This window comes from Pan troglodytes, chromosome 19, assembly GCF_028858775.2.
Source record: "Pan troglodytes isolate AG18354 chromosome 19, NHGRI_mPanTro3-v2.0_pri, whole genome shotgun sequence".
Classification (NCBI taxonomy): Eukaryota; Metazoa; Chordata; class Mammalia; order Primates; family Hominidae; genus Pan; species Pan troglodytes.
Window position 1 is genome coordinate 93,397,203 of NC_072417.2, and position 25,227 is coordinate 93,422,429.

The window sequence follows — 25,227 nt, forward strand, 5'->3', positions numbered from 1 at the left end:
CCTTTCCAGAAGCTCCAGGGGAGAATCCGTCTCCTTGCCCACATGGGCTACTGGCAGAATTGTTTCATGCAGTTGTAGCACTGAGGTCTCTGTTTCCCTTCTGTCAGCCAGAGGTCCTTCTCAGCCTACAGAGGCTTCCCCCATATCTTGGCTCATGCCTTTTTCAACCCCAGAAATGAGGGACTTGAGTCCCTGTCATGCCTGTCCTTCCTTCCATCACATCATTCTCTGACCAACCATAGCCAAAGAATAGTCTTGACTTTTAAGGGCTCATGAGATTAGATTGTGTCCACCTAGATAATCCAGGATCCCCCATCCAAGATCCTGCACTTACTTCTGCGAAGTCCCTATTGTCATGTAATGTGACATATTCACAAGGTCCAGAGATTTGGACCTGGCAATCTTTGAGGACAATTATTCTACCTACCACATAAAGCTTCTTTATTGGGCCAGTGTGGTGGCTCCTGCCTGTAATCCCAACACTGGGAGACTGGGACAGGAGGAGTTCTTGAGCAGGAGTTAGAGACCAGCCTGGGCAACACAGCAAGACCCCATCTCTACAAAAAGCAAAAAATTAGGCCGGGCACAGTGACTCACGCCTGTAATCCCAGCACTTTGGGAGGCCGAGGCAGGTGGATCACGAGGTCAGGAGATCGAGACCATCCTGGCTAACACGGTGAAACCCCGTCTCTACTAAAAATACAAATTAGCCGGACGTGGTGGCGGCTGCCTGTAGTCCCAGCTACTCGGGAGGCTGGGGCAGGAGAATGGTGTGAACCCGGGAGGTGGAGCTTGCAGTGAGCTGAGATCGTGCCACTGCACTCCAGCCTGGGTGACAGAGCGAGACTCTGTCTCAAAATAAATAAATTTTAAAACTAAAAATGAAAAAATAAAAAATTAGATGCATGCAGCAGCACATGCCTGTGGTTCCAGTTACTAAGGAGGCTCAGGTGGGAGGATTCCTGGATCTCAGGAGGTCGAGGCTGCTGTAAGCTATAATTGTGGCCACTGCACTCCAGTGTGGGTGACAGAGCTGGACTATCTCAAAACACACACACACACACACACACACACACAACCAAAAATCATTATGCTTTCCCCATAAAACTGCTTAAGTGCCTTTGTTGGAAATCCATTGACCATAAATGTGTAGTCTTTCTGAACTTTCTACTCTTTTCCCTGGATCTACAACAGGTCTATATTTATGACTATACCACACTGCCTTTGCTACTGTCGCTTTATAATATTTCTTGGTATCAGGAGTAGCTTGGTGCACTTTTCCAAAGTTGTTTTGGCTATGCTAGATCCTTTGTATTTTCATATAACTTCTAGAACTAGCTTGTCAATGTTTAGCCCTATCCCCACTCTCCCAAAAGAGGCTTCCTGATATTTTGGTTGGAATTGTGTTGAGTCTGTACATCAACCTGGGGAGAACTGATGTCTTAACAGTATCGACTCTTCCAATCTGCTCAGTGTATCTCTCATTTATTTACATCTTTAATTCTCACAGCAACGTTTTGTAGCTTTCAATTACAGAGCTTGCTCATCTTTTGTCAAATATACCCCCAAGTATTTCATGTATTTGATGGTACCGTATATGGTGGTGTTTTCCAAATTTCCCATTCCAAGTGTTCATTCCTGGCATATAGGAATACAACTGACTCTTCTATATTGACTTTGTAGAATGCTAGCTTCCCGAAACTCAATTATTAGTTCCAGTAGCTTTGTGGTAGACTCCTTAGGATTTTCTACATAGAGAAACATATAATCTGTGAAGAAAGCCTTCTTCTTTTCCTCCCTGGAGGCCTTTTCTTTCTCTTGCCTTGTTGCACTGGCCAGAATCCACAGTGTCATATTGAACAGAAGGGAGAGGACACCTGTGCCTTGTTCCTGAGAGGGTTACTGAGAGCCCCAATTGCCACTGTGGATTTGTCTATTTCCCCTTGCAGTTTTCTCCATTTTTCCTTCCTATATTTCCTGTATTTTGAAGCTCTGTTATTAGGTGCATAGGTATTTAGTATTGTTATATCCTTTTAATGAATTACCCCTTTATCATTATCAAATGACTCTCTTTGTCCCTTGCAATATTCTTTGCTCTGAGATCTCCTTTGTCTAATATTAATAGAGCTGCTTCAGGTTTATTTTGATGTGTGCATTACCATGGTGTATTTTTCTCCATCTTTTCACTTTTGTCTTTATATTTCTCATAAGCAATAGTATAGAGTTGTGTATGGCTTTATAATCCAGCCGAACAATATCTGTCTTTTAATTTTGCAGTAGGCAATTTGCTTGTTTTCCCTTGCTCGTGCTTTTTAAGTGTAACTTTAGAGGATGCATGAAATTCCTCATGATATTTCTGCTGAGATGTAATTCACACGCCATAACATTTACCATTTTAAAGTATGCAATTCAGTTGTTAGTACGCTTGTACAACCATCACGATTATCTAATTCCAGAACATTAGAATCACCTTCAAAAGAAACCCTATACTCATTTTCAGCCACTCCTCGTTTCACCCATCCCCCTCTTCCCCCCTCAATCTCCTGAAACCACTGTGAATGGTTTCCTGCTAATCTCTCTATGGATCTACCTGTACAGGACGTTTCATGTAAATGGAATCACACCACGTGTGGCCTTTTGTGTCTGCCTTCTTCCACCTAGCATATTGCCGAGGTTCATCCAGGTTGTAGTGTGTCAGCACTTCATGCCTTTTTATTGCCAAGTAATATTGTGTGGATTCACCAGTTTTGCTTACAGCTGATGAACATCTGGCTTGTGTCCACTTTTTGGCTCTTATGAACAATGCTATGAACACATTAGCTTTATGTGTGCAGATTTTTTGTTTTAATTCTCTTGAGTATAGACCTAGAAGGAGAATTGCTAGGTCAACTCCTACGTTCAACATTTTGAGGAACTGCCAAGCTGTTTTCCATAAAGGCTGTGCCTGTTTACAATCCCACTAGCAATGTATGGGGGTTCCAGTTTCTCCACATTCTCCTAAACACTGCAGAGCAGTATATTAGTCCATTTTCATATTGCTATGAAGAACTGCCTGAGCCCAGGGGCTTTAAAAAGGAAAGAAGTTTAATTGACTCACAGTTCAGTGTGGCTGGGGAGACCTCAGGAAACTTACAATCATGGTGGAAGGCGAAGACGAAGCAGGAACCTTTTTCACAAGGTGGCAAGAAGTGCCAAGTGAAGTGGGAAGAGCCCCGTATAAAACCATCAGATCTTGTGAGAACTCACTATCACAAGAATAGCATGGGGGGAACTGCTCCCATGATTCAATTACCTCCACCTTGTCTGTCCCTTGACATGTGGGGATTAGGGGGATTACAATTCAAGATGAGATCTGGGTGGAGACACAAAGCCTAACTAACTCTATCAGTCAGTTTGGGAAAGTTATCTTCCAATCCATGAACCTGGGACATTTATATATTTAGGTTTGCAATGCCTTTCAACAAGCTATTTGTAGTTTTCGGTGAACAAGTATAGCCCTTCTTTTGTTAAATTTATTCCTACATATTTCACTCTTTTTGATGCAATTGTAAATGGAATTATTTTCTTAATTTCATTTTCAGGTTGTTCAGACTGCTAGTGTACAGAAACACTGGCTTTCCTATGTTGAACATATATTCTGCAACCTTGCTGACCTCATTTATAAGTTCTGATAGGTGATTTTTTAAATGTGTCAATTCCTTAAGATTTTCTAGGTATAAATCATGTCATCTGGGACTAGAGAGTTTTGATGCTTCCTTTCCGATCTGGATGCCTTATTTCTTTTCTTGCTTAATTGTCCTGGCTCGTAACTTCCAGTACAATGTTGGAATAGACGTGGCAAGAGCATTCTTGTTTTGTTCCCAACCTTAGCGGGTAATGCTGTGGTTTTTCATCGATGCTGTTTATCAGGTTGAAGCAGCCCCCTTCCATTCTTATTTTCTATCTTGAAAAGGTGCTGGATTTTGTCCAATGCTTTTTCTGCATCTGTAAATCATCATGTGGACTTTGTCCTTTATTCTATTGATAGGGTGTATTACATTGACAGATTTTTGGATATTAAACCAACTTTCCATTCCTGCGATAAATCCCACTTTGTCAGTGTACAATCCTTTTTATATGTTGCTGGATTTGTTTTGCCAGTTTTTTGAGGATTTTTACATCTACATTCATATGATATTGATCTAGTTTTTTCTTGTGGTAGCTTTGTTTTGGTGTCAGGTAATGCTGGCCTCAGGGTGAGTTGGGAAATGTTCTGCCTTATATTTTTTGAAAGATTTCGTGATCCAGCACTTTGGGAATCTGACGGGGGCAGATCACAAGATCAGGAGTTTGAGATCAGCCCGGCCAACCCAGTAAAACGCCGTCTCTACTAAAAATACAAAAAATTAACCGGATGTGGTGGCAGGCACCTGTAATCCTAGCTACTGGGAGGCTGAGGCAAGGGAATCACTTGAACCCAGGAGGCGGAGGTTGCAGCAAGCCAAGATTGTGCCACTGCACACCAGCCCAGGCAACAGTGTGAGACTCTGCGTCAAAAACAAACAAACAAAAAAAAAAAAAATTGTGATGGTGATAATTCTGTAAAAGTTTAGCAGGATTCACAAGCCTTGGCTTTCCTTTGTTGAAAGTTTGATTACTGATTTAATCTGTTTATCCTAGGAATTTCTCCATTTTATCAAGGTTCATCTGTTGGCAAACAATCCATGGCACTGATACTTTGTATTCTGTACAGTCAGCTGTGCCATCACCTCTTTCATTCTTGATTTTAGTTATTTGAACATATTTTTCCTTAGACTTGCTAAAGATGTGTCAATTTTGTCGATCTTTTCAAAGAATGAACCGTTGGTTTTATTGATTTTCTCTATTATTTTTCTATTCATTTATTTCTACTCTCATCTTTATTATTTCCTTTCTTCTGCTTCCTTTGGGTTTAGCTTGCTTTTCTTTTAGTTTGAGGTGAGACAGACAATCTGCAATAAATGTAATTATTGACATGGTTATTTTCAACCTACTACCGTTTTGTATTTGTCCATCTCATAAGTTCTCTGTTCCCTTTTCCTTCCTTTTCAGGATTCTTAGATTAAGTATTTCTTAGAACTCTTATTTTGTCTCCTACGTTGGCTGTTTATTTCTGTTTCACATTTTTGTATTGCTTTAAAGGTTCATACCTAAAAATTGCTTAACACTTTTATATATGTTTCGCATCTTTAATTCATCACAATCTGCCTTCAAGTAATAAAGAATCTTGACAGTATACTTCCATTACTCCTTTCTTCGGTGCTGTGCTATTTTCGTCATACATTTTATGTCTATGTATTATTTTAAACAATCTTACTACAAAGAAACATGCCAACAGCATCAACATTACCATTCTATTTCTATACTTTAGACATACCTCAAAGGGTCAGGACACTCTAGCTCTTGGTTAGAACCCTTTTTATATGGTTTTTCTTTTAGGAAAATTGCCTGGCTTTAAGACAAGGCATCCTATATGTATTTGTTGAATAAATTTCAACCACCCAAAAAAAAAAAAAAAACCCAGAAAATATACCATTAGGAGTATAAATTGGTGGAAAATCTTTCTGCAACGTTAATTTGAAACATGTACCTTGATCAAGAAAATCACTTCTAAAGATTATTCTGGGTGGGCACAGTGGCTCATGCCTAATCCCAGCACTTTGGGAGACCAAGGCAGGAGGATCACGTGAGGTCAGGAATTTGAGACCAGCCTGGCCAACATGGTGAAACCCCAACTCTATTAGAAATATGAAAAATTAGCCAGGTGTGGTGGTGGGCACCTGTAATCCCAGCTACTCAGGAGGCTGAGGCAGGAGAATCGCTTGAACCCAGGAGGTGGAGGTTGCAGTGAGCCGAGATCACACCATTGTACTCCAGCCTGGGCAACAAGAGCGAAACTCCATCTCAAAAAAATAAACAAATAAAAGATTATTCTAATGAATCTTCAACTGCTTCCAAAGGAGGCATGGTATAGAGGCTGGAAAAGTAGCTTTTTTTTTTTTTTTAACATAGTGAAATATATATGATACATTACTAAGCAAAAACCTGAGTTAATAATGGCAAAGTGGGTTACAATTTTGTCTTAAAAAGGTCTTTATGTACAGGTAGATGTACAAGATAAATTAAAATACTGGATGGACAGTCATCAAATTGTGAGTTATATCTGGGTAGGAGGATTAAGGATGACTTTTTCAAATTATGCATTTCTATGTTTTTTTTCAGTGAGATTATGCTTTTGTAATGAAGTACATAACCCAGGGGTTTTTCATCTGGATTTGGTTGCTGGGGACCTTGGGAAGCCCCTCAGGATCTAGAGCCAGTTTTTCCACCTGACCAGAGGCCCAGTGATACCTCCCTAGCAAGGCTCAGCAGACCCCCTGCCTGAACTTGACTCCATCTGGACTCTGGGAGGATCCTGGCCCCAAACCACCCTCCCAAGAACCTCCATGAGTTCTCTACCTCGTGTATCCTTCTCTTCCCAGCATCACTGCAAATGTTCCACCCTGTCCCGCACCATGCCCCCATCCATGAGCACTTAGCATCCTTCCCTGGTATAGGCAGGAGCAACGCTCAACTTCCTGGAGAAGTCCACATTCCAGACAGCTGTCTACAGCAGAACCACACACCACCAAAGGGAAATAGCATTTTCATCACTGACTGCCCAAGGGCCAGGCTGCTCTCCAGAAAGTCTGGAGACTTTCCTTGTCAACCTTTAGGACTGGTGGTTTTTAAATCTTGGAGAATCACATACCATTTCTGATTTGTCAGTACAGTTTGACATTTTTATGAACACTTGTTCTGTATTTTTCCTTTTTGGATGACCTTTCCTAGACAGTGTGTGGGGTAGCTTAAGCCCCACCCCTTCTCCTGCCATCTCCTCCCCAAGGCACCAATGCTGCCTCCTCCACTGTAACACCACGTGCTTATTCATCTAGAATCATTCTTACTGGTAATGGAGGCCTTCCGTCCTCCGGAGTGACTGTGTGGAAACCTGAGCCACTCCTCACCTCTAACACAAGCCTGGCAGCAGCTCCTGATGAGACCAGGTGAGCCTCAGTGAGCTCAGGCGCCTGCAGATACGGACATTGAGGCTGGCACTAGCCAGAGCTGTGGTGGGCGTCACTCCCCACTGCTGCTGAGCAAATGCCCTGAACACACCTGTATCTGGTTCCTCCTTGCCAGGAACTCATTAAGCTGCCTGGGCCTGTAGTCTCGTGCTCCTCCCGCTCGGCCAGCAGTGCCACCTGGGAGTCTTGTTACCTGCAGGTTCTCACTCAGCAAGCCAGGACAGGGCCCGAGCACTTGCATTTCTAACCAACTCCTGATGATGCAGCTGGTCTACCAGCCACCAGCTGGCTAGCAAGGGTCCAGTCACAGTTTCAGTGAAAGGAAGTTCCATTCATAAACTATAGAATTTCAGATGTCTTCAAGTAGAATCACCTGATGAAATTTAAAACTATTTCCAAGCTCACCCTAACCCTGAAATAAAGATTATCATCCCAACTAATTTCAGGAAGGGAGGGGCCAGTTTTAACATTTCCATTTCAAATATTAGAGCCCGGTGTGTAATCCCAGCACTGTGTGTGTAATCCCAGCACTTTGAGAGGCTGAGGCGGGAGGACTGCTTGAAGTCAGGACTTTAAGACCAGCCTGGTCAACAGAGGGAGACCCTGTCTTTAAAAAGGGTCTTTAGGAAGGTGTGGCGCGTGTACGCCATGGAATGCTATGCAGCCATAAAGAATGATGGGTTCATGTCCTTTGTAGGGACATGGATGGAATTGGAGACCATCATTCTCAGTAAACTATCGCGGGAACGGGAAGCCAAACACCGCATGTTCTCACTCGTGGGTGGGAGTTGAACAATGAGATCACATGGTCACAGGGAGGGGAATATCATACTCTGGGGACTGTGGTGGGGAGGGGGGAGGGCGGAGGGATAGCATTGGGAGATATACCTAATGCTAGATGACGAGTTAGTGGGTGCAGCACACCAGCATGGCACATGTATACATATGTAGCTAGCCTGCACAATGTGCACATGTACCCTAAAACTTAAAGTATAATAAAAAATAAAAAATAAAAAATAAAAAAAAAAAAAAGAAACTGATACATGTATTTAACATGTAAAGCAGGGAGTGGGGAGGACAAAAGTTGAGCAGAAGTTTTTCAGTTTGTTAAAGACACGGATCCTCCTTTTCCAAAGAATTTTATGTCAAGCTCAATACATAAATTAATGAGCAAACGAGTAGAACATACTATATGGCACCACTGTGAGCAATCTATTTATAGTTGCTCATTTAAATCTTATTCAACCCTGTGAAATAGGCACTATTTACTCCTCCCATTTTACAGATGAGTAAACTGAAGCACAGAGAGGTGTAGTCATCTGCCCATGCCACATAGCCAGCAGGGGTGGAACCATCATTTGCATCCAGAAAGTCTGACTCCAGGGTTAGCAAGGTCTGGGAAGACATCTTACAGCAGGAAGAACAGGCCTTCCACAGGCGAGAGCAACAGCCAGACCGGAAGAAAGCAGAACCATAGCGTTTCCATAGTTAAAGAGATCTGTCGGCTCCAGAAAGCTTGGCCAATACCCTAGCTCTTAGAACTCCCCTTCTTCATTCTCCAGGACTGAATGGGGTTTTAATTTCCCTGCTAAAATCCTGAGAATGATTATCTCAGACCCTCCATACTGCTTCAAACCTGATATCAAAAGCCCTAAGAGGGAATGGAGGGAAATAGAAAGTCACTTAAAGTCATTGTTGCAGTGGCAGGGAGAACAGGGATGGGGACAGCAGCAAGAAGAGGTTAGAAGAAGATTTTAATGGTGTTGTAAACATTGTCGTGGATCTCTAGTGAGGGTTTCAGGATTTAATCCGGAGACCTAAAGAACTTTTGATAACTTAAACCTAGAACAGCACAAAACATGGTTAAGTGGAAAAGAGATGCCATCCCTATGACTTTGGGCCAGGAAAGCTCCTTCTGAAATGGGGCACATTTAAACTACAGTTGGTTTTTCTTCAAAACATCCTGTCTCTAACCTTTTAAATGGCTAATTGACTGCATTATAAATTTAAGGAATGGCCCATCTGTGTTCTATTCTGTCTTAAAACAAACAAAAAACAAACTTAGCTCCTATATTTGCATTCTCTCAATTGCAGTTTAGCATGAGCATTTGGGTTCATTCTTTTTTTTTTTTTTTTTTTTTTTAATTTTAAGTTCCGAGGTACATGTGCAGGATGTGCAGGTTTGTTACACAGTTCAGCGTGTGCCATGGTAACTTGCTGCACCTATCAACCAATCACCCAGGTATTAAGCCCAGCATCCATTAGCTATTTTTCCTAATGTTCTCCCTCCCCAAACCCCACCCCTCAGCAGGCCCCAGTGTGTGTTGTTCCCCTCCCTGTGTCCATGTGTTCTCGTTGTTCAACTCCCACTTATGGGTGAGAACATGCGGTGTTTGGTTTTTTGTTCCGGTGTTAGTTTGCTGAGGATGGTGGCTTCTAGTTCCATCCATGTCCCTGCAAGGGACATGATCTCATTCCTTTTTATGGCTGCATAGTATTCCATGGTGTATGTGTGCCACATTTTCTTTATCCAGTCTTTCACTGGTGGGCATTTGGGTTGATTCCATGTCTTTGCTAATGTGAATAGTGCTGCAGTGAACATACGTGTGCTTGTATCATTTAAAAAAAAAAAAAAATTAAAAATTGGGCAGCTGTGGTGCTGTGTGCCTATAAAGCTACAGGTAATTACTTTAACTATTTCAACAGATAACTTAAATACTTTAATAATTTAAATATTTAAACAGATAATTATCTGTTGTAGTTTGTCAACATTGTGGTAAGTCATGATCCTGCCACTATACTCCTGCCTGGGCGACAGGGAGATCCTGGGCTCTCAAAAAAACAAACAGATAAAAAAATTAGAAAAATAAAGCCAGGCATGGTGGCTCACACCTGTTATCCCAGCACTTTGTAAGGCCAAGATGGGAGAATCACTTAAACCCATGAGTGACAGACCAGCCTAGGCCACAAAGTGAGGCCCTGTCTCTACAAAAAATTTAAATATTAGCCAGATGTGCTGGCATGCACCTGTAGTCCCAGCTACTCAGGAGGCTGAGGTGAGAGGATAGCTTGAGCCCAGGAGGTTGTGGCTGCAATGAGTTGTGATGGTGCCACTGCTCTTCAGCCTGGGCAGCAGAGCAAAACTCATCAATGATGAAACTCTTTCCAAAAAAAAAGATTAGATAAGTGAGTGAAATGGGCCAGGTGCAGTGGCTCACGCCTGTAATCCCAGCACTTTGGGAGGCCGAGGTGGGTGGATCACGAGGTCAGGAGATGGAGACCATCTTGGCTAACACGGTGATACCCCGTCTCTACTGAAAATACAAAAAAATTAGCCTGGCATGGTGGCGGCCACCTGTACTCCCAGCTACATGGGAGGCTGAGGTAGGAGAATGGCATGAACCCAGGAAGTGGAGCTTGCGGTGAGAGGAGATCGCGCCACTGCGCTCCAGTCTGGGCAACAGAGGGAGACTCTGTCTCAAAAAAAAAAAAAAAGAAAGAAAAGTGAGTGAAATGACCCAAGACTACACAGTAAGTTACTAGAGAAGCTGGTGGCACCTTAGAAGTATAGAGTTTATGGGAAAAGTTTTAAATCTTTAATGAAAAAGACTTAGAACAATGTATTATTTACATGTAAATAAGAAAAGGGAGCAGAATCCCCATATCCTCTTCAAAGGAAGGGAGACGGGAGGCCATTTATGAGAAGAAAGTCCATATAAACCCCATCAAGTAGAATCTGGATCCAAATACTTCCAAACAGGAGTACACAGCAGGTGAACAGTCTCCCTCATCCAACTGATCTGCTGCTTCAGATAAGATCAGCAACTGAAAGTGAAGAAACAAACAGATTAAGGAACAACACAAACAAAATGAAAATTTGTTAACGTAAATTTAACTAAAACCTCACAACAGACTTCTCAAAACAAAAAACAGGCCAGACATAGTGGCTCACGCCTGTAATCCCAGCACTTTGGGAGGCTGAGGTGGGCGGATCATTTGAGGCCAGGAGCTCGAGACCAGCCTGGCCAACACGGTGAAACCCTGTCTCTACTAAAAATACAAAACTTAGCTGGCTATGGTGCACGCGTCTGTAATTCCAGCTACTCAGGGGGCTGAGGCAGGAGAATTGCTTGAACCCAGGAGGCAGAGGTTGCAGTGAGCCGAAATCGCGCCACTGCACTCCAGCCTGGGTGACAGAGCGAAACTTCGTCTCAAAAACAAAACAAAACAAACCACAACAACAAAAAAACAAACGCAAGTGCCCCAAACTAAGAATAGGGAAGTTCCCTCTACAATTACAGTAGAGCTGGACGATTTCCTACCGTTCATCGGCATCTCATCAATCTGAGTGGAATAGTACTGCTCGATATCTCTGAGGATGCGGATGTCGTCATTCTTTACAAAGTTAATGGCCACACCCTTCCGGCCATATCGACCTGATCTCCCAATTCTTCAGGAATAAAACAATATTACAGTTAGTATATATAACAATCAAGATTTAGTAAATGTGTCACAGAAGTGAAGCCAATGAGAGCTTGCACCCTACCTGTGTATGCACAATTCTCTGTTATTGGGGAGATCGTAGTTAATGATGAGGGACACCTGAGGGACATCCAACCCCCTGGCCCAGACATCTGTAGAAATAAGCACTCGGCTGCAAAAAGAAAGAGTGTTTGAGGTGATTAAATTACTCATACAAGTATAAGACTGGACTTGCTTCCATTGCTAATTTTAAGGAATCCTGGCTGCAGGTCCAAAATATACGAGATTCTCCTCTCTCAACAGTCTGTCTGCAAACGTGAAGCCTCAGGGACAGCACCAGAAACCCCTGTGCAGAGGGGCTGTTGGTGGATTTAGTTACTTCGGTCATGTGCTCCATCAGATTAAAAAAATAGACATCTTTTACTAGACTATCTTTAACTTGTTTAATCGGTCCTAAACCAATAATTGGGAAAAATACTTCACTTTTGCCTAGCAAAAAATTAAAAACGGTAACTTCAGCCGGGCATGGCGGCGGCTTATGCCTGTAATCCCAGCACTGCCAGAGGCTGAGGCAGATGGATCACCTGAGGTCAGGAGTTCGAGACCAGCCTGGCCCACATGGTGAAACCCCATCTCTACTAAAAATGAAAAAAAAAAAAAAAAATTAGCCATTCCAGCTACTCGGGAGGCTGAGACACAGGAGTCACTTGAAATCAGGAGGCAGAGGTTGCAGTGAGCCAAGATTGTACCACTGCACTCTGGCCTGGGTAACGAAGTGAGACTGTCTCAAAAACAAACAAACAAAAAAAAGACACACACAGCACATTTGTTAAGCTGACCACAAGGTGGGCAAAGAAGGAAGTCTGAATCAAGTTCAAATGAATGAAACCACCCAATCCACGCTTTCTGACCACTGTGGAATTAAACTAATCGAAACGATGAACAGAAAACCCCCCTACTTACTGGAAAAGAAGACACACACTTGTAACCAAGGTGACCAACTTGGCTAGTTAAGGCTAGTTATCACCTCAACCTAAGTATTACAGGAGCACAGCGGACCCCTCATTAACTGGAAGGTTTTCTGCTCGCCCAGGGCCTCAGCTTTCAGAGCAGAAGCTTGTCATCCCCCCGGGTGTGGGGCCTGCACTTAGGCAGTGCATATGAAGTGCTTAGCACAGTCTAGCAAACCCTGACCTGCAGAGCCACAGCATAGCGGACCCACCTGGCGCCCGACCGGAACTCCTTCATGATGGACTCCCGCTCTTTCTGGGGCATGTCTCCATGCATTGAGGATACGGTGAAGTTGGCTTCCCTCATTTTCTCCGTCAGCCAGTCCACCTACAAATCCAATCAACAGATGCTACTGCAAGCTAGTATACCAAAGCAGAGACGTGCATTCGGCACTTTACCGCATCATTTGCAGAACCAGTATCAATATTCATAAGGTAACTGCTCTTAAAACTCAGAATCATCCTAACTGGATGTACAAACTTTTTCCCAGAAAATGTTGGGGTGCACTCACAAAACCCTCTTACTTCATTTTCTCCATATAATGACTCTATGGGGGGAGGGGGCCAGGTGTGCTCATTCTCATTTGAAATCCAATCTTGTTAGAATGTAGCCCAACTCCTCTCCTTTCTCAGGAAAGTGGCCGACAGTTCTCAGGTCTGCCTCCACATTACCATCACCTGGGGATCTAAAACTACTCAGGCCTGGGGTCCACCTTCAACCAACAAAATCTGAATCTTTAGGGGTGGCTGATATCGCTGTTCTGTAAATGAAGTTTTAATGGTCACAGCCACGTGACCGTTTGCATATTGTCTACAGCTGCTTTTACAAGAGAACACATACCCTGAAAGCTTAAAATATGGACAAACTGGCCCTTTACTGAAAAATCTTGATTGACGTCATTCAGAGACTCAATCTGCAGTTTCCCTTCAGCACATGGAGGCTGTGCAGTGCCTCTCACCTTTCTTTTGGTGTTGCAGAAGATGACCGCCTGAGTGATGGTCAGTGTGTCGTAGAGGTCACACAGAGTGTCAAATTTCCACTCTTCCCTCTCCACTGCCACGAAAAATTGCTTGATGCCTTCCAGAGTCAATTCATCACTGAAGGACAAAGACAAATCCTGTTACATACTCATCCTTCCTTCTAGGACTTGAGGGTGGGCCAAGCCAGGATCCAGGGAGACCCTGGTGGAGAAGGTCACACCGTGATATCTGGTGCAGACCCAGCAGCCCCAGCCCTGTCCTCCATCCTATCACCACTTCCGTCACACAGGCCTCCATTCTGTATCCTACTTAACATTTCACAATGTGCAGCACATGGAATACGATTCTAAATGAAACACTGATAAATAAATACAGTCACCTAATTTTTAAATTTAGAATTATTGGTTCAAACCACAATGAGGATTGTAAAAGATGGGTTGTTTTGTCTTGTTTTGTTTTGTTTGAGACAGGGTCTTGCTCTGTTGCCCTGGCTGAAGTGCAGTGGCACAACCAAAGCTCACTGCAGCCTCAGCCTCCTGACCTCAAGCGATCCTCCCACCACAGCCTCCTGAGTAGCTGGGACTAGAGGCATGTGCCGCCCTACCTGGCTAATTTTTTATTATTGGTAGAGATAGGGTCTCTCTATGTTGCCCAGCCTATTTGGTTTTTTAAAACAGGAATTTTAAAAGAATTTGCATGCTTTCAATTCCTTTACACTCAGGCAAGAGGATAGCCTGAGGTCCGGGTTTTGACACCAGCTTCAGCAACACAGCCAGACTCTGGCTATGAAAAGTTTTTGAAATTACGACATAAAATCCTTTATAAATGCGGCCCAGTGTTCTAGTAAACTTGACAAGAGGGGCTCCTACCGTTTCACCAAGATGCGGATTGGGTCGGTCATGAACTTGTTGGTCATCTCCAGAATCTCGTGTGGCAGCGTGGCACTGATGAGAACCACCTGTGTGGCTGGAGGCAGGTACCTGTATACATCGTAAATCTGCTCTTTGAAACCTGGGACAGGGAGCAAGACAGGTGAGGGATGTTTAGGGCGGCACACCCAGAAATGGAAGGTGCACGCCCAGTGTTCCCACTGGGTTAGAGGCAGAGTGGTGATAAGGTACGTTTGACAGGAAATCTCATTTTTACAGCACCAGGCCACATCCACGCGTTCTCTCCGTCCCTACTCCCCGCCCCCCGGAGTGTTATCTGGTTGAGGGAATCTGGTTTCCCTTTGGTGCTTCTTCAATCTGAAGCGATCTAGGGATCAAGAAACCCACCCCGAGAGTCCTAGATACCAAATAAAAAGCCATAGAGGCTGGCCTGAGTCACCCACGATGAATAAACAAATAAAATCAAGGTAGGAATTTTTTGTTCATAATTGCCACCAAGGCACAATTGTTTTTCCACGATGAAAACGCTATTCACATTCAGAACAGTCACTGGCTGTTTCAATTTTACACTGTGAAAATTTAAGAACTAAGAATTATGTCAGTAGAAAAGTAATTCTTTTGTTACTCATACCTTTATTCAACATTTCATCAGCTTCATCCAAAACCAACATTTTGATAGCACGTGTCCTTAGGCTTCTGCGACGAATCATATCTATAACATGAGATTTTGAAATACTTATGACAAATCACATCTATGAGATTTTGAAATAATCACACCTGAGGCTCCCAAGAAAGAGCTCATCATTCCACTGGTCTCAGGGTTCCAGAGACCTTCCCTCCACCTCCTGCAAGTGACCCAGGTGCAAAAGTCTACCGTGCGGCCTACCAAATCGAAAGCTGTCCTGTACCATTTAAGCACTTCTTACAAATACTACCGGCAGCACCATTTTTAGCGACAAAAGTGCTTACCAAAAACACGCCCTGGAGTGCCCGCGACAACATGCTGTCCATAATCCAGCTTCCTGATGTCCTCGCCAACATTGGTGCCTCCAATGCAGGCATGGCACTGGACATTCATGTAGTCACCGAGAGCAAGCAGCCCCTGAAACAAAGCACAGGTTCACGTCCAGGGTGGGAGAGAGAAACATCCACATTTTCCAAAAAGAAAGACTGTTTCTCCTCCGAGATGATCACCGATTATTATTTATGCCATTCTTATCTCCAAACCACAAAATTCTCCTGCTCTTTTCTCTGACAAAAACAAGTTAATTTTGCTTTTTTTTTTTTTTTTTTTTTGAGACGGAGTCTCACTCTGTGGCCCATGCTGGGGGGCAGCAACGCAATCTTAGCTCACTGCAAGCTCCGCCTCCCGGGTTCAGGCCATTCTCCCGCCTCAGCTTCCTGAGTAGCTGGGACTACAGGCGCCCGCCACCACACCAGGCTAATTTTGTTTTTGTATGTTTAGTAGAGATGGGGTTTCACCGTGTTAGCACACTGTGCTGTGTGCATCCTATATGTGTATTCAGGGAGTCGTTATCTCCTGACCTCCTAATTGGCCTGCCTCGGCCTCTCAAAGTGCTGGGATTAGAGGCGTGAGCCACCACACCCGGCCTGCTGGTTTCTTATTACAAAAGCTATATCATTAACAGAAAAGAATATGTAAAATTCATAATCCCATCCACTGAAGAAACCAACATTAACATCTTAATATACATCTTTTTAAACATACGTCTTTATACTACGTTAAGTATAAAATGGGTACAATTTATTTTTTTTTGAGACAGAGTTTCACTCTTCTTGCCCAGACTAGAGGACAATGGCACAATCTCAGCTCACTGCAACCTCTGCCTCCCGGGTTCAAGTGATTCTCCTGCTCAGCCACCCAAGTAGCTGGGATTACAGGCGCCTGCCACCACGCCCAGCTAATTTTTTTGTATTTTTAGTAGAGACAGGGTTTCACTATGTTGACCAGGCTGGTCTCAAACTCCTGACCTCAGGTGATCCACCCACCTCGGCCTAATTTATTTTTATTAAAATTGACTTTTCGCAAAAAATCTACATTTCTAAGGCTGTAAAAAACTACCGAGAGCACACAAGCCACACCAAAAATGACTTAATACAAACCAGCAATTTATATAATGATTCATGGCAAAATGTTAATCAGGAAGAAAGTTTTGAGGTATCAGAAAACAGGATTGGATTAAATAAATAAGTCGGTGTTTCACAACTAAATCACAAAAGCAGTACTTGTTAATCGGACACCGCTATCTTTAGCCATCTCACCTTCTGGATCTGCACAGCCAACTCTCTTGTGGGAGCCAAGATCAAAGCTTGAGTTTCACGAAGCTGGTGAAATAATTTATCAGAAATTAGAGAATCCGCAGTATTATCAAAGTGGATTCCAAGGTCAAAGCTCGAGTTTCACGAACCTGGTGAAAGAATTTATCAGAAATTAGAGAATCCACAGTATTATCAAAGTGGATTGTAGTCATTCACACTCAGATCAATATGAGAAATAGTATCTCATATTAATCATACTTCTCATCTCTTACAGGTTAGCAAATATTAATGTCATTTAAATTGCAAATCCAACAATAACTTAATGTGTCAGGATCCTCGTCTGCAGACAAGAGCTTCCTCTAGTTAAATAGCAAATCGTGACACAATATTAGTGCAAATATTAGTGTACAACTAAGACTCTGTGTAAAAATTTGCTGAGTCAATACATACTAGTAAATTTTAAATTATACTTTTTGAACACTGTAGTTACAGAAGAAAAAGCAAGTATTTCCTAGAATTACATAACAGTTTGTTTTAAGAATGGCAAATTACCTGAATATCCAAACACTGGAGGACTGAGATACTGAAGGTGGCTGTTTTTCCTGTGCCGGACTGAGACCTATTCAAGGAAACAAAAGCAGTGGGATTAGAGGGAGGACAGGCCACGCCACAGCTGCACTCCAAGGCCTGGGCTCCAGAGGCACTTAGGTACCTTCTTAGAGCAAGCCCCCGTACCTAATACCATCTTAACTGCGAGGAGGCAGGACTCGGGCCCAGTGTCACAGCTTGTTAAGTGTCCATGAAGAGAGTAGACATGGCTTCTGCACGGGGGCAATGGAGTCACAGACTCTCTAACTTCAAGAGGCGTTTCATAGGTGTCAGAAAAAGGAGGACTCCCCTTTATCGAAATACAACTCTTTTCCTTCTAGGATTTTGGACTAACTCTCTCCTCCAAAGAAATTTTTGTGTAAATGAGTCTTTTTTGAAATTAGGCAAACGAGGGATAAAGCTATGAAAAGAGGATTTGTGGTGCTAGGAGATACGGCTATATACAGGTTTTCATCCAGAGTTCCTGGCTCACAGCTCCCATAGCCCTTATTACAGTCTTATTAAATTGATGGGTTTGTTAGGCCTCAGGAAACAATCTCTCTGACCTTCTGCTCTCCTTTCACCTGCTCCACAGCAGGGCTCTAATCTTCCCTGCCTTTCAGATTGTGAGTCATAAAGACCCTCATGTCACGGCGTGGTGGCTCAGGCCTGTATTCCCAACACTCTGGGACGCAGAGGCAGGATTGGATGAAGCCAGGAATTCGAGACCAGCCTGGGCAATACAGCAAGAGACCCCATTTCTAAACAAAACAAAAAACTAACCAGGAACGGCGGCACATTCTGGCAGTCCCAGCTACTTGGGAGGTTGAGGCGGGACGATTCCTTAATCCTTGAAGTTAGAGGTTGCAGTGAGCTATGACTGCACCACTGCATTCCCGCCTGGGTGACGAAGTGAGGCCCCATATCTTAACAAAAAAAATGTTGAGGCCGGGCACAGTGGCTCACGCCTGTAATCCCAAGGCTTTGGGAAGCCAAGGCAGACAGATTGCCAGGAGTTTGAGAGCAGCCTGGGCAACACAACAAAACCCTGTCTCTACAGAAAATATAACAAGTAATTGGGCATGGTGATGTGTGCCTGTAGTCCCAGCTACTTGGGAGGGTGAGGTGGGAGGATCGCTTGAGGCTGCTATGAGCTGTAATCACATGACTGCACTCCAGTCTGGGAGACAGAGTAAGACCCTGTCTCGAAAAATGTAAACAATTTAAATTTCAAATTTTTTTTTTAAAAAAGCATTATGGTATTATCCCAGAAAAGCTCCTGCCCTATTCCCTTATGGGGGAAAGAATGCTGACCTCATGGAATTTTCCATAAAAACCCAAGAGGACTGGGTTCCAAGAGCTTCTAGATGGCTGAACACAGACAGTGGAACACAAGGAGGTTCCGGGAGGTGACCACCCGCCCCTTGGAGGCTGCACCCCTCCCCCCATATCTGTATCCTCTGCAGTACCCTTTATCATAAACCACTAAATGTGTTTCCCTGAGTTCTTTGAGCTGCTGTTCCAGCAAATTAATCCAACCTAAAGAGGAGATCCTGGGAACCCAACTTGAAGCTGCTTGGTCAGAAGTTCTAGAGATCCGAACTTAGAACTGGTGTCTGAAAAGAGGGTAGTCATGGGGACTGAGCCCTCAACCTGCAGGATGTGGCCTATCTCCAGGCAGGTGGTGTGAGAGTTGAACTGGAGGACACCCAGCTGGAAAACCCCCACACCTCTGCTCACAGAAGTCGTCTTCTGTGCTGATGATTGTCGTGGTGGTGTGAGAGCAGAGGAAAAGCACAGTCTGTTTTTCCGAAATTGTGTTATATACAATTCCACATGCCAGCAAACCACTAAGCAAAGCTGGCTAAGAAAATGAAAGCCTTGGCCGGGTGCGGTAACTCATGCCTGAAATCCCAGCGCTTTAGGAGGCCAAGGAGGGTGGATCACCTGAGGTCAGGAGTTTGAGACCAGCCTGACCAACATGGTGAAACCCCGCCTCTACTAAAAATATGAAAATTAGTCGGGCATGGTGGTGCATGCCTGTAATCCCAGCTACTTGGGAGGGTGAGGCAGGAGAATAGCTTGAAACTGAGAGGCAAAGGTTGCAGTGAGCCGAGATGGCACCACTGCACTCCAGCCTGGGCAACAGAGCGAGACTCCATCTCAAAAAGAAAATGAAAGCTTTCTACAGTAGAGAACACAAATTAAAAATATTATTAAACCCTGTGGCTAAAGTCAGGGAAAGTGTTGGAACTGAGCGTGTACAAGCTGAGGGAAACAGTCATCCCGGAGCATCTAACTGCACTGCGCTGCCCAAATTCACATCCAGCCCTGCGCCGCACCCCAGGACAACTTACTGTGCGATGACATCTCTCCCTTTGATGATCTGCTTGATTGCTCGTTGCTGGATTGCTGATGGTTTTTCAAAACCTGCAAATAAAAACAAAAAATTAGCTCTCACCACAATGACGGCATAGAAACCCTGTACTGTAAGCTCCTCAGGGGCAGACATGGTTTGTTTTTTGAACCTGTCCTCCAGCCTAACCCAGTGTTCAACATAGCAAGCTCTCAAAACCCAGGGGCTCAATGAATTGCGCTGAGTGGATTTCTACACTAACGTGGGATATTATTTGTAAAGACCAATCTCTATTTTTAAAAAAACCACCAAATTGTAGAATATAGACACCACTTTTGTTTAAAAAAAAAAAAAAAAAATCTGGGCGTGCAGCATCTGGAAGTATAAGTGCCAAAATGTTCCTGGCAGTTACTGCAGTAGAGGGGTGGAAAGAAACTTACTTTTTACTCTAATTACTCCCTTAGGTTTGACTGGATTACAAACAACCTATACTACTTTTTAAATTAAAAAAAAAAAAACAAAAAAACAGGAAAGTCACTTTAGCCATTGTTCTCTCCTACTAGCTAGCATTAAGTCTGTGTGTTGCTGACAGGTCTACAACTCCGTTTAACCTGCGTGGGTCACGCTGCAGGGTGTCCTGTGTTGTTCTGTCTGGATGCAGCTCACTAACTACAACACCATCTCTCTTGCAAAGCAACTACTACACCAAAGGGTGAGGCTATTTTCAAGAAGAACCACGTGTTTTTCAAGTAAATAAAATTTTATGTACAAAAACTCTATTTCAATTATTTTTTGGTAGTCTCTTATATGTAGCTCTGCTCAGTTCTGGGGCATAGCGAAAAATAAGAAACAAAAGAAAATGTAGCACAATTTCCCATCTTAACACAAACGCAAATATAGCAGATGATTTAAACTCTTCATGAAGAGCAAGCACATAGATGGGAAACGAACAACAGTGTCTTAGGGCAGGGACCGCCTGAGTGCCAGCAAACCAGGTGGGGCTGTCAGCCTCACTGTGAGGCTGCCTGAGATGCTTTTTCACCACCCATCCTCAGCAACTTCGCTTCACTTTGTCCAAACTGTTGTGGCATCAAGAACTACAGGATACGGCCAGGTGGGGTGGCCCACACCTGTAATGCCATCACTTTGGGAGGCAGAGGCTGGTGGATCACTGAGGTCAGGAGTTCAAGACCAGCCTGGGCAACATGGCAAAATCCCCTCCCTACTAAAAATACAAAAATTAGTAGGACGTGGTGGCCCACACCTATAATCCCAGCTACTCGGGAGGCTGAGGCAAAGGAATCGCTTGAGCCCCAGAAGTGGAACTTGCAATAAGCTGAGATCATGCCACTACACTCCAGCCTTGGTGACAGAGCAGGACTGTCAGAAGGAAAAGGAAGAAAGAAAAGGAAGAGAACTACACGATAAAAAATGTCCCTGTCCCAAGCATTAAACACAGGCCATTTATCCCAGATGCTGGTCATTCCCATCTATGTGCCCAACCCAACCTCTTCTCCAGGCTCTCCCTCAACTTCCTCACATCTTTCAAACATACCAAGAGACAGCTCCTGATTCTGACTCTCTGGAGTGCTGCCTACCTAGCCAAATGTCTGCAGCATCAACCACCGCTTACTCAAAACACTCCAACTCTCCTTCTTCTGTCGCTCACGTTCAATCCATCAGCCAATGCTGTCAGCTCCCTGGTACTCCATCTCCAAGGCAGCACAATCCTCTCTTCCCTGAACTGGAGCAAAAGCTCCCAACTCTCTTGTTTCCTCTCCTGCCTTGCCTCGCCTCACCTCAAATCTACAGACACCCAGAAGAATCTTTAAAGCTGTAAATGTGATCGTGTCACATAGCTACTTAAAACCTTCCAGTGGCTTCCCACTAGATTTCTAAATGAAATTCAAATTATTCGTCACCCTACACGTCTTTGCTAGATCTGCCCCGACTAGCTCTCCAAAATCCCACCACAGGGGACTTCTTTCAGTTCCTGGAATGCAGCTGGCTAAGGGCTGCAAGGCCCTGGCACCAGCTGTTCCTTCTGCCCCAACTGCTCTTCCCTCTTCTCATTAACAGTCTCCTTCATCCAGAACTCTGCTCAAATGGCACCCCCTCCTGCGAAGCCCCTTACCTCTCTGCTTTACTAATTCTCTCCTCCTTCCCGGTCCCACTCTATTCAATTACCCCGCTGCAGGTTCTTCACAGCAACCACCACTGCCCGGGCAGCCTGACAGTATGCTTTCCCCCCAAACGAAATTCAAAACCCGTAAAGGCGCAAACCCATCCGCTTTACCGCCAAAACCCCAGTACCCAGAAAAGCTAATAGGGAGAAAACAGTTATCTGCTGAATGAACGACGCTGAGGCGCCTCGAAGCGGCTGCAGCCCCCGACAGACCCAGCGCCGAGCTCTGCACGGGGGACACGCACCGAAAGCGCCGACACAGCCAGGCGTGAGGGCGAGGACGGGGGTGGGGGTGGGGGTCGGACGTCACTGGCCCCCGAGCCTCGACCCTGACCACGACCTCCGGAGCGCAGGGCCGGCCCGGGAGTCACCAGTCGGGCCCTCAGCCCCCGGCTCGCCCCCGACTCGCCCCCGGCTGGCCCCCGCGGCCCGCGCCCGCTCACCGTAAGCGTAGATGCCCCGCAGCAGGTCCTCCCGCAGGCCCATGGTGTCGAACGTGGGGGTCACATCCACCTCCTCGCTGGTCTCGAATTCCACTTTAGTCATGTCTTCCTCTTTGAGCAGCCGCTTTCGCGCCGAGCCCGAGGTCGCCATCGTGGCCGTGGTCGCCATGATTCAGAGTCCGCGGAAGAGCACAGCGGACCTCGCTGCCGCTGCCGACCTCGCTGCCGCTGCCGACCTCGCTGCCGCTGCCGACCTCGCTGCCGCTGCCGACCTCGCTGCCGCTGCCGACCTCGCTGCCGCTGCCGACCTCGCTGCCGCTGCCGACCTCGCTGCCGCTGCCGACCTCGCTGCCGCTGCCGACCTCGCTGCCGCTGCCGACCTTAAGAGAACTGCCAAGCGGGGCCGAGAACTGAGGCCTTAAGTATGCCAAAGCGAGAGACGTGCGTGCGTACGTGCTTACGTGCGTACGTGCTTACGTGCGACGCGGCCACGCCTCTGGGGGACGGGGCACTCTTCGTCACGTGAAAGGGAACTGGGCGTTTGCCGCAGGGAAAAGTAAGGTGTTTCTGCTCTCGCGCCATATGCAGTTCCCGCGGGATCTCGTTGAGGGCGGGGTACCCAGTTCCTTACAAAAGGGATGGAGGGTGTGGGACCTCTGAAGTTGGCGGTGTTTCGTAGCGGCTGCGGGATTTCGCGGACTGGGGCGCTGAGGTTCTTTGAGCGGCGTGTGGCCCTGAATTCCCTGGAAACAGGCTGGGGCCGCGAGGGGCCTCCGCTCCGGGCGGGGTCCCCAGATAGCCCCGCCTCGAATAAAAATGACGAGCACGGGTCCTCTCTCGGGCCCGCAGTGGGTGGACTGCGTCGCGGACCCGTAGTGGAGGCGCCCAGCTCGCCGGGGAGATTCGGGTGGAAACCCTCACGGCCGCCGGTGGTGGGCCCCGGCGCGGCGCTGGGCTCCGGCGGGTCTGCGCTGGGGAGGGCCAGGGCCCCTGACGCCGGCGTCCCTCTTAGGGGACGCGCCTGGGTGTGTCTTCACCGTTTGCCTGGTGAGTTGGAGACAGGGTCTGGCTCCGTCGCCCAGGCTGGAGTGCAGTGGTAGGATCAGGGTTCACTGTAGCCTCCGCCTCAGCCTCTGGAGTAGCTGGGACCTCAGGAGCGCGCCACCACGCCCGGCTAATTTTTAAATTTTTTTTGTAGAGACGGGGTTGGGGGAGGTGGGGGTTAGGGTTGTCCTGGCTGGTCCTGAACTGCGGGGCCTCAGGTGATCCGCCTGCCTTGGCCTCCCAAAGTGCTGGGATTACAGGCATGAGCCACTGTGCCCGGCAAGCAGCTGTTCTAAAGTAAAATACACGCTGAGCCTGCCATTTGCTCTTAATGAAGGCCACTTGTCAGTAGACGGTGCTGCTAATGCATGTCCTGCAGCAAAGATAACCCAGACGGGATCATTTTTTAATTGCCCAGCAGAGCTTTGACCAGTTGCGCATCTTAACCTGCTTTTGGTTTGTTCGTTTGTTTGTTTTGAGACAGTCTGGCCCTGTCGCCCAGGCTGGAGTGCCATGGCGCGATCTCGGTTCACTGCAGCCTCCACCTCCCGAGCACAGGCGATCCTCCCGCCTCAGCCTCCAGAGCACCTGGGACCACAGGTGTCGCTACTACGCACAGCCACTAACCGCTTTCTTATCTGACACTTTAAGTGCTTCTTCGTACCCAGCTCCTCTAACGCCTTTTGAAGCAGCTCCATCATCTTTGAAGGGCAGTTCATGCTGTTGAGAATCATGTTTGTAACTTTGGGAAAATTGTATTTCCACGAGCGCCAGCTCTGTCCTTTTTTTTTTGTTTGACGGAGTCTTGCTGGGTTGGCCCAGGCTGGAGTGCAGTGTCGCAATCTCAGCTCACTGCAAGTTCTGTCGCCCAGGTTCACGCCATTCTCCTGCCTCAGCCTCCCAAATAGCTGGGACTACAGACACGCGCCACCACGCCCAGCTAATTTTCTGTATTTTTAGTATAGACCGGGTTTCACCATGTTGGCCAGGATGGTCTTGATCTCTTGACCTCATGATCCGCCCGCCTCGGCTTCCCAAAGTGCTAGGATTACAGGCGTGAGCCACCGCGCCCCGCTATTGTGTGTGTGTGTGTGTGCGTGTGTGTGTGTGTGTGTGTGTGTGACAGAGTCTCGCTCTGTTCCCCAGGCTGGAGTGCAGTGGCGCAATCTTGGCTCACTGCAACCTCTGCCTCCCGGTTCAAGCGACTCCCCTTCCTCACCCTCCTGAGTAGCTAGGATTACAGGCATGCACCACCACGCCCGGCTAATTTTTGTATTTTTAGTAGAGATGGGATTTCCCCGTGTTGGTCAGGCTGGTCTTGAAGTCCTGAACTCATGATCTGCCCGCCTCAGCCTCCTAAAATGCTGGGATTACAGGCATGAGCCCGGTGCTGTCCTTTCTTATGGTCACAAATCTGGCTTGCATCACTGGGCACATCTTTAATCCACAGCTTCTTTCTAGGAGTGCTTGAAAAGCTCTCCTTTTATGAAGGTTAATTTTAGTTAAAACCAGAGCATCCTGGCCAGGCCTGGTGGCTCATGCCTGTAATCCCAGCACTTTGGGAGGCCGAGGCAGACGGATCATGAGTGTAGGAGTTCGAGAACAGCCTGGCCAAAATGGTGAAACCCCATCTCTAGTTAAAAAAAAAAAAAATACAAAAATTAGCTGGCCGTGGTGACGGGTGTCTGTAGTCCCAGCTACTCTGGAGGCTGAGGCAGGAGAATCTCCTGAACCCCAGAGGTGGAGGTTGCAGTGAGCTGAGATTGCGCCACTGCACTCCAGCCTGGGCGACAGAGACTCCATCTCAAAAATAAACAGAAAACCAGAGCATCCTTTTATCAAGAAGTCGGTGGATTGCAGTATTTCAAGGGTGAACAAGTAAA

At 45.9% G+C, this 25,227-nt stretch overlaps 2 protein-coding genes across 4 annotated transcripts in view; one reads left to right on the top strand and one right to left on the bottom strand.

The window, feature by feature from the left end:
- The window catches only part of LOC129137558 (uncharacterized), a 47,713-nt gene that overhangs the window by 8,906 nt on the left and 13,580 nt on the right, over positions 1-25,227 (top strand). The window lies entirely within an intron of this gene.
- LOC129388392 (eukaryotic initiation factor 4A-III-like) lies at positions 1,465-24,587 on the bottom strand. 3 transcript variants are annotated; one of them, XR_008540109.2, is made up of 13 exons: positions 22,301-22,817; positions 19,674-19,746; positions 17,281-17,347; positions 16,732-16,794; positions 15,418-15,550; positions 15,080-15,160; positions 14,428-14,569; positions 13,537-13,675; positions 12,790-12,905; positions 11,632-11,739; positions 11,408-11,535; positions 10,717-10,910; positions 1,465-4,970 (listed from the first exon to the last, which is right to left on the bottom strand). XR_008540109.2 is itself a non-coding variant. In XM_063799421.1 (13 exons), the coding sequence occupies exons 2-13, from the start codon at positions 22,467-22,469 to the stop codon at positions 10,894-10,896; spliced, it is 1,236 nt and encodes a 411-aa protein (XP_063655491.1). In that variant the 5' UTR covers positions 22,470-22,500; positions 22,573-24,587; the 3' UTR covers positions 10,659-10,893. The 3 variants fall into 3 exon arrangements, 1 of the variants encoding a protein (XP_063655491.1); XR_010153127.1 differs by having other exon boundaries at positions 1,465-7,458; XM_063799421.1 differs by lacking the exon at positions 1,465-4,970 and having other exon boundaries at positions 10,659-10,910; positions 22,301-22,500; positions 22,573-24,587.